Source organism: Chanos chanos, chromosome 14 (assembly GCF_902362185.1).
Source record: "Chanos chanos chromosome 14, fChaCha1.1, whole genome shotgun sequence".
Taxonomy (NCBI): Eukaryota; Metazoa; Chordata; class Actinopteri; order Gonorynchiformes; family Chanidae; genus Chanos; species Chanos chanos.
In genome coordinates, this window is record NC_044508.1 from 13,128,837 (window position 1) to 13,149,083 (window position 20,247).

At 40.0% G+C, this 20,247-nt stretch overlaps 1 protein-coding gene across 1 annotated transcript; it reads left to right on the top strand.

The window, feature by feature from the left end:
- Window positions 1-16: 16 nt before the first annotated feature.
- On the top strand, window positions 17-18,972 carry myo7ba (myosin VIIBa). Its single transcript, XM_030791081.1, has 46 exons — window positions 17-34; window positions 260-361; window positions 650-799; window positions 1,562-1,746; window positions 2,322-2,443; window positions 2,648-2,790; window positions 2,917-3,030; window positions 3,287-3,440; window positions 3,579-3,655; window positions 3,812-3,931; window positions 4,232-4,374; window positions 4,504-4,714; window positions 5,017-5,152; window positions 5,564-5,730; window positions 5,812-5,955; window positions 6,628-6,786; window positions 6,947-7,039; window positions 7,144-7,238; window positions 7,326-7,410; window positions 7,672-7,890; window positions 8,099-8,311; window positions 8,435-8,647; window positions 8,941-9,009; window positions 9,184-9,314; window positions 9,441-9,567; window positions 9,900-10,019; window positions 10,373-10,546; window positions 10,945-11,172; window positions 11,479-11,646; window positions 11,805-11,922; window positions 12,007-12,128; window positions 12,328-12,484; window positions 12,734-12,915; window positions 13,224-13,342; window positions 13,658-13,812; window positions 14,289-14,442; window positions 14,915-15,070; window positions 16,133-16,238; window positions 16,464-16,577; window positions 16,863-16,950; window positions 17,183-17,289; window positions 17,533-17,718; window positions 17,919-18,035; window positions 18,148-18,231; window positions 18,631-18,750; window positions 18,886-18,972. Exons 1-46 carry the CDS (start codon window positions 17-19, stop codon window positions 18,970-18,972), a joined length of 6,252 nt encoding a protein of 2,083 aa, XP_030646941.1.
- The last annotated feature ends 1,275 nt before the right edge of the window (window positions 18,973-20,247 follow it).

A 20,247-nucleotide genomic window follows, 5' to 3' on the forward strand; every position in this document is an offset into this window, starting at 1 on the left:
GACGCAGGGCTCAGGCATGGTGGTCCTGAGAGAGGTAATCTTTTCTTGAAATATTGTCACTTTTCATGAGTGCTTTTTCATTTCTTGATAACCTGGCAAAAAAAATCTATTAATCTTATTTGTAAAGCTCAATATGGCAATTTAGCATGCTGAACCTGTTAGGTGTGAGTAGCAAAATTCGGACAACTACCTGAAAGGTATTCTATGCTATATTTAAACATATTTGTTTGATTTGACTGAATTTGTTCCCGGTTTCTAGGGAGATTATGTCTGGGTGGACACCAGCATAGGCGTGCCCATTGGAGCTGAAGTCCAATTTGCAGATTCCGGGCAGCTTGTGCTCATTGACGATGAAGGGAAGGTATTAAAACACAAACCATACAAACCATAAATGGGAAGCTGTTTCATAGCCCTCACCTTTGAACTCTGTACATTTCACACTGTACATTTCTGGGTTCATTTGGCCTTGCAGTAATACTCATCATCATACCCTCATATTAATAAGCTGATCTCCATTTCTTCAATTAACTGGGTCAGTCATGCCGGAAATGGACCAAAACAACAACAACAACATACCAGAGCAGACAGAGTCTGTAAGTTTGGATGGAAAATGTAGGAGTTGTTCATCCCCATTTTTCTGTCATTGTAGGAGCACAAGATCAACAACAAGGATGCATCCTTCAAGCCAATGCACCCCACTTCAGTTAAGGGTGTGGACGACATGATTCAGCTTGGGGACCTCAATGAGGCAGGGCTGCTCCGAAATCTCTATATTCGGCACAAGGAGGGAATTATCTACGTGAGTGCTCCAATGTGTTGACCTCGTTAAAAAAATCCACAGCATAGCAGAAGATGCGTAGAGTCTTGCAATATTAATAATGCCAAAGGGTCAAAGAAATGATATATTATCCACAAATAACACTTTATTATCTCTCATGAGCAGAGGCCATCATAGCTTTTATCAAAGGTCACCAAAACCCAGCAGGCAAACCCTTTATCCTATAAAATAAGTGTGATTGAATATCTTCAACACGGCTACTCACAGACAGACAATATCTGTCTGTTTGGTGAGGTTATTGAATTTAAATAAAAGAAGTCAGTTTGAGAAGTCAGATGGTGTCTTGTCTTAGACTTTGCCCTCTTTGGTTAGTTGGATCATTGTTTGTCTCCATAGAGATGAATGGGCCAGTGTTTGATGTGAAAACCACACTGCTTTAGCTATGCCAAAGCGCTGTGCCACATCACTGTGTCCATTAGGCAGTCTTTCCACTGTATATAAAGCTTGGTTATTAGAGAGCAATGCAGTGAAAATCAAAGGTTTTGAGTCTGTTTGCAGCTGCTCAATCTGTCTTTGTTTTGTCACGAAAAACTTACCTAATTTATTTGAAACAAACAAAAAATGCAGAAATATTTTAGTTGCTGCTCAACAGTATGGGACATATGTGTGCATGTATTATGCTGGACGTCACATGAACATGTCTTGGTGCACTCTCTAATTCTCTCTCTCTCACTCTCTCTCTCTTTCACTCTCTCTCTCTGTCTCTCTCTTTCTCTCTCTCAGACCTACACTGGTTCGATCCTGGTGGCAGTGAACCCATACCAGCTGCTGCCAATCTACACCCTAGACCAGGTGGAGATGTACACAGACCGAAGGCTGGGTGAGCTGCCCCCGCACGTGTTTGCCATCGCTGACAGCTGCTTCTTCAACATGCGCCGCAGCCACAAGAACCAGTGCTGCATCATCAGGTCAGTCAGTTATACTCACTGCCACCCTCTTTGACTGCTGGCCAGATCCTACATGCCAGGCTTTCATCTGCTGTCGGATCCAAAAACCAAGATCATGTAATGAGAGTTGAATGTTTTCAGATGACTGGTTCCTTTTGATGAAAAGTCATTACCCCTCATTACTTCATTGTCATCTCATAATGAATCTAGTGTCATCCTGAGACACCTGAAATATATATTATTTAAATATTTGAAATGAACAAGTAAGGCTCATTGCTAAAAGTAACATAGTGCTTTCTTTATTAGATCTTTATTAAATTAGACGTTTTTGCTGCAGCTAAGTATAGAATGAGAGTAGCAGGCTGAAACAAAAACAACAGCAGGGACCCAAGAACTTGAAAAATCAAATGAAAATAACAGGAGAGGCCTAAATGTTCTAGGTGGCCTTTAGAAGTGCTCTAGTAAAAGTTTATAATTATGAAGATAAACTGCAATTCTGCAACGGAATTAGTAAAAGATAAGTTCCACTGCACATATCGTATTGAGCGCCACACACCTATATTATGAGAAATTCTGCTTTTTTTTTTGTTTGTCAGTGGAGAGTCAGGAGCTGGGAAAACAGAGAGCACAAAGCTAATGTTGCAGTTCCTGGCTGCAGTGAGTGGGCAACACTCCTGGATAGAGCAGCAAGTACTTGAGGCCAACTCTATTTTGGAAGGTAGGAACATTATGTGGACAGTAACAATAATGTAAAAAAATATGCTTGCCAGATCATGCTGGTTTTACATGTGCCAACAATTTTAGTATGTTTTCATGTTAAAGATTTCGGTTATTTTAGGCATCAAAGAATACATTAATGTATGTACCATTCCCCAATTCAAAAGAGTGATTTGGTCTCTTCACTGAATACATTCAACTCTAGCCTTTGGCAACGCAAAGACAGTCCGTAACGACAACTCCAGTCGCTTTGGGAAGTACATTGACATCCACTTCACCAAAGGAGGAGTTATTGAAGGCGCCCGCGTTGACCAGTACCTGCTGGAGAAATCACGAGTCTGCAGACAGGTAAAACTTTAAAAATTCTACAGAGCTAAAAGGATTAACTTCTATTTCATACTGAATTTGCAGTGTGGCTCAGTGCTGTATGGCATTTAATAACTGAAATGAGTGTTAAATGAATGCTTGCCGCAGGGTCCTGACGAGAGGAACTATCATATATTCTACTGCATGCTGTTGGGAATGTCAAGTGAAGAGAAGAATCTCTTGTCCTTAGGGACACCTGCTCAGTATAACTACTTAATCTCGGTAACACCAATTAAAACATTACCTGAATATAATGAAAAGTCCTGTACCCTGAGCTTTTAAAGTGTACGCTACAATTCGCTTTAGTAACCTCAAAGGAAATACTACATCAAAGTCCATAACATATAAATGTAAATCTGTAATTATTATCACGGCATTAATTAATTACTACAGTGAAATTGTATACTATACTTATACTATACATAATATACTCATTATAAAAAGGTAAAATGTAGAATGCTGTGTGATGTAGGAACAGGGAAACTGCACCTCCTGTGAGGGGAGAGACGACATTATGGAGTATGCCCACATTCGCTCGGCCATGAAAATTTTGGCGTTCACAGATAACGACTCCTGGGAGATCAACAAGCTTCTAGCCTCCATCCTCCATATGGGCAATGTGACGTTTGATGGTGAGCAGATGTATTTTGTTAAGAGCTAAGAGAAAGCCTATTGTCTAGCAGAATTACTGCTAACCTTTGATTATTCCAGATGTCAAACACTGAGGATATTTAGCTTGTCTGTTTTGATTTTTTTGTTTTTTTTTTTAGCTATTGTTTCAAATAACCTGGAGGGCTGCCACGTAGAAAGCTCAACCCATTTCAACATGGCTGCCAAATTGCTGGAGGTAGTATTTTTTGAGTTTCAAGTCTCATAGCTTTGTGCATAAGTATTACCTGAGCATTATTCTCTCCTCTGAGCTCTATTTCCTCTTGCAGTTCCTTGTTTATTTGATTTTTTTTTTCTTTTCTGGTTGATGGATTGGTTAAAATTCTCTTTCTAGGTGGATTCAATGGCTCTTGCCGATAGTCTGACACACCGGTCCTTCATGACCACTCGGGAGAGTGTGACCAAATCCCTCAGTGCTGAGCAGGCCATGGATGGCAGGGATGCCTTTGCAAAGGTAGGAGGGAAGTCACCCTCACATTTAATGCACAATAGGCAAAATAAATCCTAATAAACTAAATATAATCCTGAAAATACAGCTATCTTCTTTGACCTGACCCAATGATGTAGCTCACAACTTTTCAGCCAGCGTCTTTGGTTTGACTGGCTGTTAATTCTAATGGGTTGCCCTGAAGCATTCATTAATATCATTGGCACATGGGTTTCCAAACGTGTGTCCAGGCTATATTTTCTCTCCTATGAAAAACATTATCTTAAAAGTCGCAGTCCATAAAAGAAATCTATGCACCCAATCTAGGCTATCTATGGGAAACTGTTTGTGTGGATTGTGGAGAAAATCAACAGTGCTGTATACAAGCCTCCATCTGATGACTCCAATTATTTTGGACGATCCATTGGCCTCCTGGACATATTTGGCTTTGAGAACTTCAAGCAGAACAGGTTTGTATGGACACTATCATGGTATTTTTTATGTTTTTGTCTATCCACTTTTAAAGGGTGTCATATCAGCCTTTGATTGCTTTCATTGCATTAGTGTAAGTGTTGTCCTCTCATCTTCTGTTTCCGTAGCTTCGAACAGCTCTGTATAAACTTTGCAAATGAGCAGCTGCAACAGTTTTTCGTGAAACATGTTTTCAAGCTGGAACAGGAGGAGTATGCTCGTGAGAACATTGTGTGGAAACACATTGATTTCAATGACAACCAGAAGACTCTCGATGTGTTGGCCAACAAGTCTGTCAACATTCTGGCCCTTATCGATGAAGAGAGCCACTTCCCTAAGGTAAATTATCAAAAGATGTCATACTTGTATATTTACATAACTACTTAAATGCTCACGTGGACACTTATTCTTAATGAGTAATTATTTATTCTTCATTTATAGTAAGTTCTGTGAATTATCCAATTATTGTCTAATCATATGTTATGTTATGTTATGTTATGTTATGTTATGTTATGTTATGTTATGTAATGTTATGTTATGTTATGTTATGTGGCGGGGCTTTGCATTCCAAATTGAGGGAAAAAGAAAAAAAATATGTTTTGATAAATACTCTAACTGTGCTATGTACTGTCCCTGGACAGGGTACAGATATCACTATGCTGAACAAGATGAATCAAGTACATGGCCAGAGCAATGTCTACATTCCTCCAAAGAATAACCATGAGACACAGTTTGGAATTCACCATTTTGCTGGAGTAGTCTACTATGACTCAATAGGTAATCAACTCTTGAAGTCTAGTCAGCCTAAATGGTACGCTGACACTAGGTTCATTTCAATTATTTGTGCAGATTGGAGTATTTTAATAATTCACAAAATGTTTCTGTGTATCATCCCCACTTCTGGAAACATTTTTAAACCAAATTTTTTGTTTCACCTCTCCTATAATGGCTGTTTATAAAACAATACAAGTCAAGCTAGCTCTCCTAGTACCAAGATCATCAGGCTATAACAGCTGTGACAAAAACCTACCCTAATTCTTCTTGCTTCAGCACATCTGTCAAAGAAGTGTTTGCAAATGCACTTTTGGCACCCTTACACTGCAATTCACATAAGATAAACGTGTTTATACAACTTTTTTTTAATTATCAATTTCAGAGTTACATAGGTCAAAATATTCTTTCTCTCAGGTTTTCTGGAAAAGAACAGGGATGCCCTGAGTTCTGATCTCATTAATTTGGTTGAGACATCATCTAACAAACTGCTCAAGCTGATCTTCCAAAACGAGCTTTCCTCAAATGAAGTGGTTAAAGTCTCCAACCCCAAACTGATCATCACCCGCAGAAACTCATTGATGGTAAGCTAGAAGCAGTGGAACCTTACTATATTTAGAGCTGAAAGACCTGTTCTGTGGTAAATGCTGCCCATTCCTCCACAGCAAACTGGAGACTTAACTAAGAAGCGAGTTCCCACACTTTCTGGCCAGTTTCGTCAGTCACTGGAGGCCCTGATGAAGACTCTCACCGCATGCCAGCCTTACTTCATACGTTGCATCAAACCCAATGACTACAAAAAGCCTTTGGTGAGCTTTGCTAAAATCAGCCATTATCAGTTTTTCATTATCAGCAAGTATGTATTAATACTGTCAAAGGCTTAATGTTATGCAGTCTGTTGTGATGAAACCCTTTGGTTTTTGAAATAGTTCTACCCAGTCATATATATATATAGGTAACTGTCAAGATAAGGCAAGCTTCAGTAGAAAGTGTTTAATTGGAGTGTTGAACCTCGACATACTATTAGATCAGCCTCAGTTCAGCTTGTCTTCTTTGATTTACATTCTACAAGTGTTTAGAATACTACTGGAGAAATGTGCCACTGTCCCTCCTCAAAACATTCCATACATTTGGTGTAGGTGGTAGTGGTGAGAACTCTGTCTGAGGTCCTGTTCTAGAATCACAATCCACCTTGGTTGATATTCTGTGACTGTGACAGAACCATGGCACACACGATTTTCATGCTCTTCACAGTGATCATTCGTGTTGAGAGCAAGGTGAAGGATAAGTGAGGGATGAATGCATGCCCACCGGAGTAGCATCATCCCCCTACATAAACCTTTCTCTTGTAGTACAGTTCTCAGTTGCTTACATGTTACGTTTATTCCATCTGGTACCTGTAGGTCATTGTCAGAGTCTTGGATGTGATCATGCGATTTTTTTCCTGAATGGGTTCCCTGCTCTTTCACTTTCCCCTCCAGCTTTTTGATCGAGAGCTGTGTATGCGCCAGCTTCGTTATTCTGGAATGATGGAGACCATCCGCATCAGGAAAGCCGGCTATCCCATCCGACATTCTTTCGATGAATTCTTGGCGCGTTACCGCACTTTGCTGAACTCTGCTGTTTGCAACCCTAAAGTTGTGAGAACTTTTTCATAGTTCTTGTGTGCTTACCATGACTCAAAAATATGAAGAAATAATGTTGAGCCCTGAATTCACCTTGACAGAGGTATTGAGATCTATTCAAATGCAACTGTGGTACTCTGTGCCCTCATATTGGCATCACCCTTTATTTGAACAGGAGAGTCCCAGAAGATGCAGTGAATCCATCTGTATGAATATTCTTACTAGTGCAGAAGACTGGAAGGTCGGAAAAACCAAAGTCTTTTTGAAGGTATACTACCTCATTGGTCTACTCAAAATCTCCAACTGAGTTTTACTACATTTTACAGTGACAGACTGCTCTGCAAAAATAAGAGGTATTTCATTACTTTATAGGATTATCATGACACCATGCTGGAATTAGCACGAGACAGAGCACTCAACAAGAAAGTTCTCATCATTCAGAGAGTCCTAAAAGGCTACAAATACAGGTAAATGGTTTTAACCCTCAACTTTAAAACTAATCAGAATGTATTTGAACACGTTATGATGCAATGCTTTCTTCAATTTACTTTTAGGCGAGACTTTTTGAAGAAAAGGTCTGCGGCAGTGGTTTTGCAGAAACACTGGCGTGCATACAAGGGCAAAAAGCTATACAGAGTGGTAGGCTAACGCTCACACATACACACACACACACACACACACAATGGAGATATTTGCAACTCTAAACATTATTTGAAGATCTCACATGGTCAGGATCAACAGTGATGCAATGTTGTTCCATTTTACATTTTATGTTAAATTTTAGACACCCAGTGTATCAACATCATGCCAAAGCTTGCCAACATGCCATAGTTTGGTCACCAGTACACTACACGGTGTACCCTTAACATATCTTTAATTCTCATATCTCTAACTTTCCAGGTCCAGCTCGGCTTTGCACGTCTTCAGGCCAAGGTTCGTGCACGCCAACTCTGTCACCAGTATCAGCAGAGGCGTGAAGCAACTGTGGTGCTGCAGACTCATGTCCGTGGACACCTGGCAAGGAAGGAGTGGAACCGAAAGAGACAAGCGGTTATCCTTCTGCAGGCTCACACCAGGGGCATGCTTGCTCGGAGAGCTATGAACAAGAGAAAGAAAGATGTGAGTATAACTGCACGCTGGACCGCTTGTTTGTGAAATCACATAATGAATTCTGATCATTTTGCCTGTTTTGGTGGTATTGGTTACAGAGGTGATTAGAGTAGTCACCAATGTGGTTTGAATTGTTCTTGATAAGGAAATGTTTAAATATTGAACTACAACATAACAAGCATCATTCACCCCGTTGTTTTTCCTTTGTTGTGTTCAGGCTCTCCTGACTGCCCAGGAGAGACGGGCAGAGGAGGCGGCCCTGCGGGAGAGGCAGAGGAAACTAGATGAAGTCCTTCGCCAGAAGAAGGAGAGAGAGGAGGCTGCCAAGGCACAAGCCATGACTGATCAGGAAATGGTGAACGAAATCTTTGAATTTCTGCCCCAAGAGGTGGAAGGCCAGGATCAGGGTCAGGCTCCTCAGGCGTTTAAGGTTTGACATCCATTTTCCACTGCTTCTTGGACAGAATTTATGACCATTTCATTTCATCAAGGCAGTAGTGTTTGGTATACAATGATGGCGCAGCTCTGATCAAAGGTCTTGGTTTTGATTTAGGATCTGGAGGAAAAACGAATGGTTCTGGAGGAGGTGGATCTTGATGAGACCCCCATAATGGAGGCACCCCAAGAAGAAGAATTCGATGACCTAGATGAGTATTCATTCAACAAGTTTGCGTCCATGTACTTCCAGGGAGCTGCTACACCCACACACCTCCGCCAGAGGCTGCAGGAACCTTTGCTTTTCCACGAGGATGAAAATGATACTCTGGTACTACATGCCTGGGAATCTGGGCATTTAAGTGACCTTTAATAGATTTATGTCTGTGCAGATCTTGGCCAGTGTTTTCAAAATATCAAAATACCCAGTCTCCTTCATTTAATTAAAATAGCTCTTTGTTTTTGAGCTGTTTCTAATGTGTAGAAAAGTGAAAACTGACAGAACTTGGTCACAAGGCCAGCTAAACTTGTAGACAGCAATAGCTGAGGCATCTTGAGACCCATCAGGCTGAACATCGGTTTATTCCTCTGTCTCAAGACTGACTGGTGCTATTCTCTCTACAGGCTTCATTAAATGTGTGGTGGATCATTCTGAGGTTCATGGGTGACCTACCAGAGCCCAGACCTCAGCAGGTATATATATATGTATATATATTTTACATATTAAATATATATTTGATTACAAACTTTTGTCTGTGCCTCGTTCAAAAGATCGCTGATCTCACCCATTGGCTATTGTTTCCACAATGGCTAATTGAAATGGATTGCATTTAACATGTATCTTTTTTTCTTGCTTTCATGACTTAGGGCACAGAGCAAAGAGTGAGGGAGCATGATAACAGCATGATTGGAGAGAATGCAACCCTGGACAGACCACTGTCAACCTTGGAAAAAGTCCACATCATTGTGCGATATGCCATTGTCAGACCGAATCTGAGGTACCTAATTATGACTGGGAAGAGTGCTAACAATTTCAACACAGTTCTTCATGTATAGTTTAATACTTCAAAAGTCCTTGAGAATCTGTAATTTTCAAGTCTAAGCGTAGTTTTGGTGTACCTTAGGGATGAGATCCTCTGTCAGATTTGTAAACAGCTTCAGGAGAACAGAAACAAGAACAGCTACTTCCGTGGCTGGGTTCTCCTTTCTATCTGTTTGGGCATCTTCCCCCCTTCTACACGCTTCATCAAAGTGAGTCAGTCATTTTCTCCTTTGACATTCTCCTATACAAATGCTTCTCTCAAAAGCATAAAGAAGGTAGAACATCTGGACCAAACCTGATGCTGACCTTCACTGGTTCCTTCTTAACTAATATTTAGATGTTTTTTTAAGGTGGTTTTCCTGTTTTGCAGTACTAAAATGAACAGTGTTCATTTAAGGCTAATTTCCTCATTTAACACTATAAAGACGCTAACTGATTTAGCTACATGTCACTCCTTTGAATCCTGACATATTTGTTTGTACTTGTGAACCTTGTTGTCAGGTACCTCATTAACAATCTATCTATTCTTTTCCGTCCACAGTACCTGCAGAGCTTCCTCCGGTTTGGACCTGTGGGCTATGCTCCCTACTGTACAGAGAGACTCAGGCGCACTGTGGCCAATGGAGTCCGTGGGGAACCACCGAGCTGGCTGGAGCTACAGGTTTACAGCTTATAGATCAGCATTCACCAGTTAACACTGACTAATAGACTGATACCATATGACATAATTACAGCACCAGGCTACGGAGACGAGACTCCCAGATTGTTATTTGATCCTGTTTGTTTTAAGTGTGTCTTATACCTTATTCACTGATAACATGTCTTCGTAAAATGTCACTGGTGTTTATATATGTTATTACTAATATAGTGTATAAAAACAATTCATCAGTAATTGTAGTATGTGTGGTGAGGATAAGTGAATTTTAAATGTCCGTTGGTATCAGAAACACTTGATGTAAAGAAGTGTCTTTTTATCCCTGTGTGTTAATTTCCTCTTCCCCTGTTTGACTGCAGGCATCCCAAACAAAGAAACCTATTTCAGTCTCTGTGACACTCATGGATGGCCGTACTGTTAGTTTGCCTGTTGACTCAGCCTCCAATTCCAAAGAGGTCTGCCAAGTCCTTTCTCAGAGATTCAACATTAAGGACACATTCGGCTTCTCACTCTACGCTGCTATATATGATAAGGTACAATAAACAAATTTAGTCATTTGTTAAGATGACTGTGAGGTTTTGTTAGATCACATAAATGTATCCCACTTTATCCTTTTTGACTCATTACCACCGAATGATGATAATGCAACACAATGAAAAGCAAACTGTAAACCTTAGACTTTTGACGTGGACTGTGCATGACGATGGATCTGATCTAAGCACGTAACAGTTATTCTGTCTACTAATCAAAACTGAAAATGCATCCTCATGATTGTCACAGCAAAGGTTATCATCAAATGCTGAATGTTTTTGCTGTTATCTACCAAAGCCGTGCCCTAGAGCTGTACACGAGCTGTAATAATTAATAGGAGACTTGATAGAAGCTCTACAAGTAATGTGCTGAGGCTGGATTGTGGTGTCCCATTCTTCAGGTTTGGTCATTAGGTAGCGGAAGAGAGCATGTGATGGATGCCATCTCGCAAAGCGAACAGGAAGTGAGGCGAAAGGGAGGACAGGAACAGCATGCCCCTTGGCGTCTCTACTTTCGCAAGGAGATTTTCACACCCTGGCACGACTGCAGCTTTGACAACGTCAGCACCGACCTCATCTACAAACAGGTCATCCGAGGTCTGAAGTATGGAGAGTACAGGTGTGACAAGGTAATGTCAAAGATGTGAGAATAGGCCTAATATTCAAAATCTAGTTTTCGAAAAACTGAATGAAAGTGACGCAAAGCCCCTCGCACTGAAACAAATTTTTTTTTTATAACATTTTTAAACCATGATTCAAAAGGCAAAGACATATTTCTCAGACTTTCCAACAAAAACACCAGGATGTTCTCCAACACATTCATCATAACGTCACATTTGTTGTAAAATACAACAGAAGCAGTTTGTTGTTGCATTGCATTGTGTGTACTGAGGAGGATACGCATGATTTATTCTCTGTGTCACTCTGTGTGTTAGGAGGATGATTATGTCCAGCTTGCAGTGAAACATTACTATGTACTGCACGGGTCGAATGCTAGCGCAGCCAATGCTAAGAATGTGGTTCAGGAGTGCATTAATACTAAACTGGTAGAGTCAAAAACAGAGGCCAGATGGGTCCAGCTGGTCAGCAGTTCACATGCACAGGTAAGACTTCTTTACAAAATCTCTGTTCGGATTGTGAATTGTTTAAGTATTTACTATGTTTATGTTGAGAACTGTAATTTGTTTTTTTGGAACTTCTATTTTATCATGTGAACAAGGTACATTGGCTAAACTGTCTATGGCCTTATCATGTCTTTTAGTGTCCATATATAACCTCAAAGACAAAGCCTGAAAAAGTAAAAGCAGAGACGGTGGACTATGCCCGTAAAAAATGGCCGATGCTCTTCTCCAGGTTTTATGAGGTTGCCAAAGTTTCAGGTATGAAAAACATGGAGCAAATTTCTGTTTACGTTCACATAAACCATGCAGTGCTTTGTTAACGTAACTGTAATTTGTAACTAGGTCCTGCTCTACCCAAAAACATGTTCATTTTGGCAATCAACTGGACAGGAATAACATTTTTGGATGAAAGAGAAAGGAAATTTCTGGAAGTTTCCTACCCAGAGATTACTGGGGTCAGCACTGTAAGGTATTGCAATCTGGTGACTTTGTCATGAATTGACGACACGATGACATGAACTTCATATAGGGATGTGCAGCTTTGCCATTTCTGTCTATCTGGGAAAACCTCATTTATCTCATTTAACTTGAATTGTTGTAATTCTCTCCTCTCCTCTCCTCTCCTCTCCTCTCCTCTCCTCTCCTCTCCTCAGGGATCCAAAGTCTTTTGGTCAGTCCGTGTCTTTGCACACACTGAAGGGAGACTTCATTCTGAGTGCAGTGATGGCCACAGACATTACTGATTTGATCACCACCTTCCTGGCTGGTCTGAAGGAACGCTCCCACTATGCAGTGGCCTTGCAGGAATCCAACAGACCAGGTAAAATACATTTATATATACATATGTGCATGTGCATATGTGGACATGTGTATTTAAACAGCTACGTAGAGTAGCTGATGTCACAACAAACATGAGCGCATTCATTATTCAGATACCATTTTAGAGGCTGGAAATGTTTTAATGCTGTTTCAACATCATATGGTGTGACAGTTCATACTGAATTTTGTTCATAAATGTGTGTGTGTGTTTGCGTGTGTTTTTATATATGCATTTATGTGTTCTTAACAGATGATCCAACAATCCTCAGTTTTAAGAAAGGAGAGCTAATCCTACTCATTAAAGATGATGATTACTCTGCGGAACGAGGCTGGGTCAAGGGGCAGAGTGAGAGAACTGGGAAAACAGGTGCTGTACCTCTAGAAGCCATCTTGATCTTGCCCACCATCACCAAACCGACAAATGAAGTCATGGTAAGGGTTAAACACTGCCAAAACATATATGCATTTTTCAGTACTTTGCAGTAATAATACCTGATTTATCGACACCTGTAGTGTTGGAAAAAAAAGAGACCTCCAAGTGATCAGCATATGATTGGTGGTTATGGTTAGGCACATGCAAATAATCTTTAGAAATAGAGTCACAGTTCCTGTTTGTTGCGTTGCTATGTTACAGTGTTGTGTTGATAGCGTTGGTCTGTCTAGGTCAAGGGTTTATGGTGTGTTATCAGTATGCTCTCTGGCGTTGACTTTTTTGTCTTGACTCTTATTTGTGTGTTCAGAGCCTGATCAACCTGTCCCCAGACCAAAGGAAGAACATTATTAATAGCACAATCAGGGGCACAGTCGCAGAGAGACTGGCACCTGCGTCTCTCAAAGAGTACTCCATCGAATACTTCAGGTACCTGGAAATATCAGTAGTCATACAATTTATACTTCAGTTATTTTTAAAAAATGCTCTTTCTTCCTGTGCTGAGAGAGAATATCATTGTGTGATCTTTGTCCGACATCTGAAAGAATCAGTAGTCATGTAATTATTAACGTGGTAAAATTTGCATCAGATATTACACTTAACATAATGAAAGCAGTTTGTCATTTTGTTTGTCTGAAAGATTTTTTCATTTGCCATAAATGACTTCTGCTCCAGTTTTACAAGAAAACCACAGTAATTATTGCCTAATGACAATAATGAGGTGTTATTTGTGTCTCTCTCCAGGCAGCCCACCGTAGATGTAAACAGGCAGGTGATAGCCAAGAACAGTGCACCTGAGAGGCTATGGATGAGCTCCAAAGAGCCAATCAGACAGCCCCTGCTGAAGAGGCTGGTGGGCAATGCAGAGTTCACACAGCAAGCCTGTCGGGCTTTCACTGATATCCTTTCCATAGACAGACACTCATACAGCCTACTGTTATGTTGTTCTTCGTAAAGAAACATTGACTTTATTGACATTACATCTCCTTTAATAGCTTCAGTGTACTTTGATGAAGAATACTGTTCAGAAACATGCCGACTGCAAATGAAATGGGAAGTATAAAAGTATGGGCCATTAGTAGCCTATTAGGATATGCAGTATCCTCAGAAAATATTTTATATAATATATGGGGCCTCTTGGTCATTTTCCACCATTTTGGAATTTCATAATATTTGTTTTAAGAATGTTTTAACTTGTTTATGTGATGAGACCATCTCACACGTGAACCGGAGAATGCAGCCAGCAATTAGTCACCAATTACACCTTAGAAACAAATCTTCTCTTTCTATCTCATCTGTTCCCTATGGTGCGATTTGGAGTTTAACAGGGTTTAATGAGCTTTCTGTGGATTTCCTTGACGCCTGTCGTGTGCACCTATCTTGAAATATATGGGTGATTACCCAACAAGGCAAGTCCAGAACCCCATGGAGCTAACAGACCAGATCTTTGGCCCACCCACAAAGAATGAGGCAATGAGGGATGAGATTTACTGCCAGATCATGAAACAGATGACAAACAACCAAGGACGGTAAATATCCTAATTTTCCACACTGTACACTGTGTATACTGTACACTACATGTTATCCTACACGCTCAGTACTTTATGTTTAGAGTACAGCCTCTGTTAGATGGCGTGGTTTAAGATACAAAACCATCTGGATTTTTTTTGTCATGGTCATAATATACTAATAACATTCCTGTGATATGTTGTTTTGCTGTTTATGACTAGGTTTGCCATTGATTACTCCATAAAAATTCTTTTGTTGTAGAAGAGTCAATAAAAGTATCGCTAATCTTTCTTGATCTCTTTGACTTTTACCCTTTTACTTTGCCTTCTCTGTGGCTAAACCACAGTGTAATTATGTCTACGCCTATATAATGCTTTAAAATCATCTGCCCTTTCCATACAGTTGCTGTCCACTAACAGTGCTTTCTCTGTTTGGCTTCAGACTGTGGTTTGACCATGTGCTGATTGCGTAGTGTTTTTTTTTATCTCTCAGTTACAGTATGGACCAGGGTTGGCAGCTGCTATGGTTGTGTTGTGGCCTCTTCCCACCAAGCAACTCTCTGCTGAAACATGCCCAGCGTTTCATTGAGTCCCGCAGACTGGATCCGTTGGCCTCTGACTGCCTGCAGCGCCTACAGGGAGCCCTACGGTATACACCATTACACAGAGAGAATTATGTGTCATTAACCTTTGTTTGACCAACCACAGGATTATGGCATAAACTTCTCTAAAGTAACCAACAACAGTATGAAATGGAGTCATGCATGCCGGTAATATGAGGCATACAACTTTAAACAAGAGTCGCTGTTTGTTATTAATAACATGGATAAGGATAAGGACAGGGTTTGCTGTTCTATCATTCATCTTTTTTGGTTTCACACAGACTAACCATTTCATAATTACGACCTTATACTAAACGCCATTCAGTCAAAATGGCTATGTCACATTTGGTATTCTCTTTAGCAAATGCAGTAAATATCCCATTCACTCCTTGAACTCCGACTCTCTGACCTGAAACCCATCCCACAACATACACGTCAAGATCAGTTTGTGCATCTGTGTGTCTGTATTAAAGGGAGTCTGTATGAAAAGGAACCTCCCATACCTCATTTCATCAGTCTTGCCCCCTGTATCAGATCTCTCACCTTATGCCAGGAAGGTGTCATATACTGTTGATTTGCATAATAGCAAAAGCTCCGCATGGCAGGCTGTGCTGCCAGTGGAGCCCAGCCAACCGTATGTGGGATTCAGTTCCAGAATGCTATTGGTGGACAGGAAAAAAAACAAAAAACAAAACAAACTGTGGCATGTAAATCTGGATGGTCATGTGTGCTGCTCTGTTAGACCACACCCAGGTATATTTTTGGTTTCTCATTGGGTGTGCGAACTTGAGAGGTCATCTCAATAGCAGTAATGGACATTTTTTGATGACATTTGTAGGGATTTAATAGATTAAATAGTTTTGAGTGAAGCCTCTTTAGATGAAAAATATATTAAATAAATATGGCTTGACCACAGAATGCCTACAGCTAGCGTTAAACTATGTATATAGTAGACTGAATGTGTTTTAATGTGCCGGGAAAAGTTACCCAGCCAAAGAAATTCATTTATTCCCTGACCCAGAACTGTAATGAATTAATACCTGCTGGAAGGTGTAGCACATTTTATGTGCTAATCTGACATGCATTCTGTGTTTCTCTTCCATTATCAGGGTGGAGCCCCGGAAGCTTCCACCACACCAGTTGGAAGTAAATGCCATTCAACAGGACAGCACTCAGATCTTGCACAAAATCTTTTTCCCCAATGATGATGGGGAGGTAATGTGGCATATGTTTACACACCACATGACTGAGAGAGTTCAGTGAAAAATAAAATGATAAAATGATAAAAATCAGGTCAAGTTTGATTTATTCTGAACTTAACTGCACTTGATTCAATACATCTGAATTCAGTTGCACTGAACTGAACTGAACTCCTTTTGTTAATTTGCAATTAGTCTTATGGACTGTGTCATTATGCCCTTCTCTGTCTCTCTTTGGAAGATCTTTGAGATTGGAACCAACACTCGTGTTCGAGATCTGATCCGGACCATTGCCAGTAAACTCAAGCTGGTCTCAGACGAGGGCTTCAGTCTGTTTGTAAAAACTCCAAACAAGGTGAGTGCCAAGATTACCACAGGACTTAAAGATCCCTTTAAAAAAAAAAAAAAACAACAAAAAAAAAACAAATATATATATATATATATATATATATATATATATGTATATGTATGTGTGTGTGTATATATATATATATATATATATATATATGTACCAGACTGTAAAATTGGTGATTAAATATGAAATCATATATATGCTGCGGATGTTCAGGGATGTTTATGGGCAGTCAGGTGATTACACCAGTCAGTTAGCATGACAACATTTCTGCTCCGTTTGACTCAGGTTTTGAGTATGAACGATGCAGATTACTTCTTTGACAGTCTGAGACACATCACTGATTGGATGAAACAAATCAAGGGAGTAAAAGAAGGTCAGTGTCAACCTCTCTCCACATGTTCCTCTGCCCTGTTGCATTCATAGATCCCTCTCGGAGCAAATATGTCATTTAAATAAAGATGGAAAAATCACAGAGCAAGGAGGATACAATCATATAAACATATAGATACACGTTTCCGTCCTGTTAAAAAAAGGTGCGTTTTTTGTCCCTGGGTTGAGTGGATTTTTATGAACAGCAGATGAACATGGATTGGCTTTTATTTCAGGAGAGCCAGTGAGCATGCCCTACACTGTGTTCTTCATGAGGAAACTCTGGTTCAACATGAACCCGGGCAAAGATCTAGTGGCTGATCTGGTCTTCCATTACCCTCAGGTACTAAACAATTCCTTCAGCAAGAAACATGGCCCTGAGACATGGTACTGAGAAAAGTGGCACTGAAAATATTGTTTTGAAAACATCTGTGTTGGGAAATAACCCCTTTTCTATTCTGACTTTGCTTTCAATTCCAATGTGTTAAAGAGGTTTCTGAAAGAAGTATTAGCGTGAGCAGTTGCAGGTTAGAAATATTTATACAAATATAGGTAACTTACCAGATTATTTTTTGCCTCTTCTCAGGAGATGCCCAAGTATCTGAGAGGCTATCATCACTGTAGCAAGGAGGAAATGGTTCAGCTGGCAGCCCTGCTCTTCAGGGTGAAGGTGAACAATGACAAGACCCAGTTTGTCACCATTCCCAAGATGCTGAAGGAGCTGGTGCCTAGTGACCAACTCAAGGCCATGTCCACAGATGAATGGAAGAAGGTACAAGTCACACATACTGTTTTCTGATTATATCAAAGAATTTGGTTTGTAAAAATATTGATAATTGAATTTGCTCACATTTGTCAATCTGCTTACAAATGCATTTACTTATTTGTGTGTGTGTGTGTGTGTGTGTGTGTGTGTCTGTCTGTCTGACTTTTACTCTGGCTTCTGACTTTTGTGCAACTCTGCCCCTGTAGAGCATTGTTGCATCTTACAATAAGCAGGGGGACATGACAGTCCAAGATGCTATGGTGGCCTTTTTAAAGGTCGTCTCCAAGTGGCCAACGTTTGGCTGTGCTTTCTTTGAAGTGAAGGTAATGAAACCAGATACAGCTTCATTAAATTCCTGAGATGATTTTAAATTTGGGTTTGTGGGTGTGTTTTTTCCGATCACGTGTTAAACAGACACACCGTATCACCTTTCAGCAAACGTCAGAGCCAACTTTCCCTGATATAGTGAGAATTGCCATCAACAGGCTGGGAGTCACAATCATTCGTCCCAAAGACAAGGTAACAGTACAGACTCTTTATGTAATACTGCAGTTAGTTCAGTTCCTTATTGCTTTAACTGTGGTTTATATGAACAGTAACATGTAAAGCCTGCCTAAGGTATTTAAGGTGGGTCAAAAGGTTTCGTAAGACTTGTATAAGTGCGATAGTTTGTTAGTACTTATGTACCCGAGTATTCTCTCGTTATAACCTCATAATGAATTTTATGTCATTGTTTAACCAATTACAAGTTTAGAAAAGTATACAGTACATAATTAACCACTGATGGAACACTGTACATTCTTATTGACCTATTAAAAACATTAAGTGTTTTGGGTTTTTGGCTTGTGTTTCTGGTTTGAGTTTGTGTCTTTGTGTGAGGTATGTGGTCTTATTTAACAAACTCTCTTCTTTGTCTAGGTGGTTCTGGCCACTCATCCTTATAACACGATTGCTAACTGGTGCAGTGGAAGCACATACTTTCACATGACAATTGGAAGCCTTGTCAAGGGGACTAAGCTTCTGTGTGAGACTTCTCTGGTAAGTCTTGGACATTGAAGAGTCTCGGAAAAGTCATGGTGTTGGGGCTTGGGAAAATGATAATCTGATTTGATGTTTTCAGCAAACGTTGATTTTATGCAGACTGTTAATAGGGTGTCCGTATTTGCTCATCAGGGCTACAAAATGGATGACCTTTTGACCTCCTATGTCAACATGTATAAGAAAAAGGCTGTTGGGCACAGGATCCGACGCTACGACTAGGAGAAAATGGGGCACGGAATATGCGTCACACACACTACACAGACACACACGCACGCACACACACACACACAGACTCAAAATTATACCTCTATTTCTTATACAAATACTGATAAATCTTCATGAGAGAATGAAGACAAGTAGGGTTATAATTTTATATTGTAATTTTGATGCAATTTCACAAAATTTGTTTCAACAACTTTTCACACTCAACTTTTCCCTATGATGTGATGTGATATATATTGTGTGTAACACAATTTTTATGCCATTATTTATTTTGAACTGTTAAGTGGACTTTTGATTATTTGCTGATTTTATTCGATTCAACACTTTCTTTTTATTCACATCTTTCACGGTTATCTTGTAGCTTGAAAATTGAGTAAATTTACAATACGTATTATCTGCAATCATTCTAAGTGAAAAAAACAACAACAAACAAATGAAAACATACTTTTAATAATCGTCCAACAGCTTGTCTCTTGAAATATTATCAGCTATAATATAATGACGGCTGGAATGTTCAATAAATAGCTCACAACCAATGTCACTGATTATTACTTGTGTGTTTTATTGTTTTATTTTGAGTTTTACTATTGATTTATTCTGCATAATGTCTAATGCATATGTTTAAAAAAAATCTCTCTCTCTCTCTCTCTCTCTCTCTCTCTATATATATATATATATATACAATATTTTTGGAACATTCCCTCAGGCTATATTAAAGTTTATGTCTTGCTTTAAATACTGATGCGAAGGCTCCTTTGTCTCTGTGGATAAAGTTCCCTTTGTTCCTCTAGACAGTCGCGACACACTATGTTTTGCTGTAGGGCAAAAAGAGGAAGACAACAAAGACTGAGCAAAGAAAGAGAAAGAGAGAGGGAATACTGAAGACAGGGAGATGTCCCAAAGAAGAGCTGGCAGTGAATTAACAGGAGTATAGATAGAGGCCTCATTCAACGGACAAGCTCTACATTAGCATATCGATGAAGGATAGGCCTAAAAGACCCAGAAAGATCCAATGTGCGTGTGCCGCACAGCTGTGAAATCCTCAAAATGAAAGACAGACTGTCCCACCGTCACCCTCCAGATCTTTCCTCCACATCTGTCCGAGCGTCACGTGGCCTCATATTTCTAAGGCCCCACAATTGATAGCGCTGCACCCCTACACCCAGAAACCCCCTGCATGGACTGAATTAACAAGGGCCCCTGTCTCCTCCATGTGCTCCCACCCGCTCTTGTTTTTCTTGTTCATTCCTTCTTTTTCCTCTGTCTTTCAGA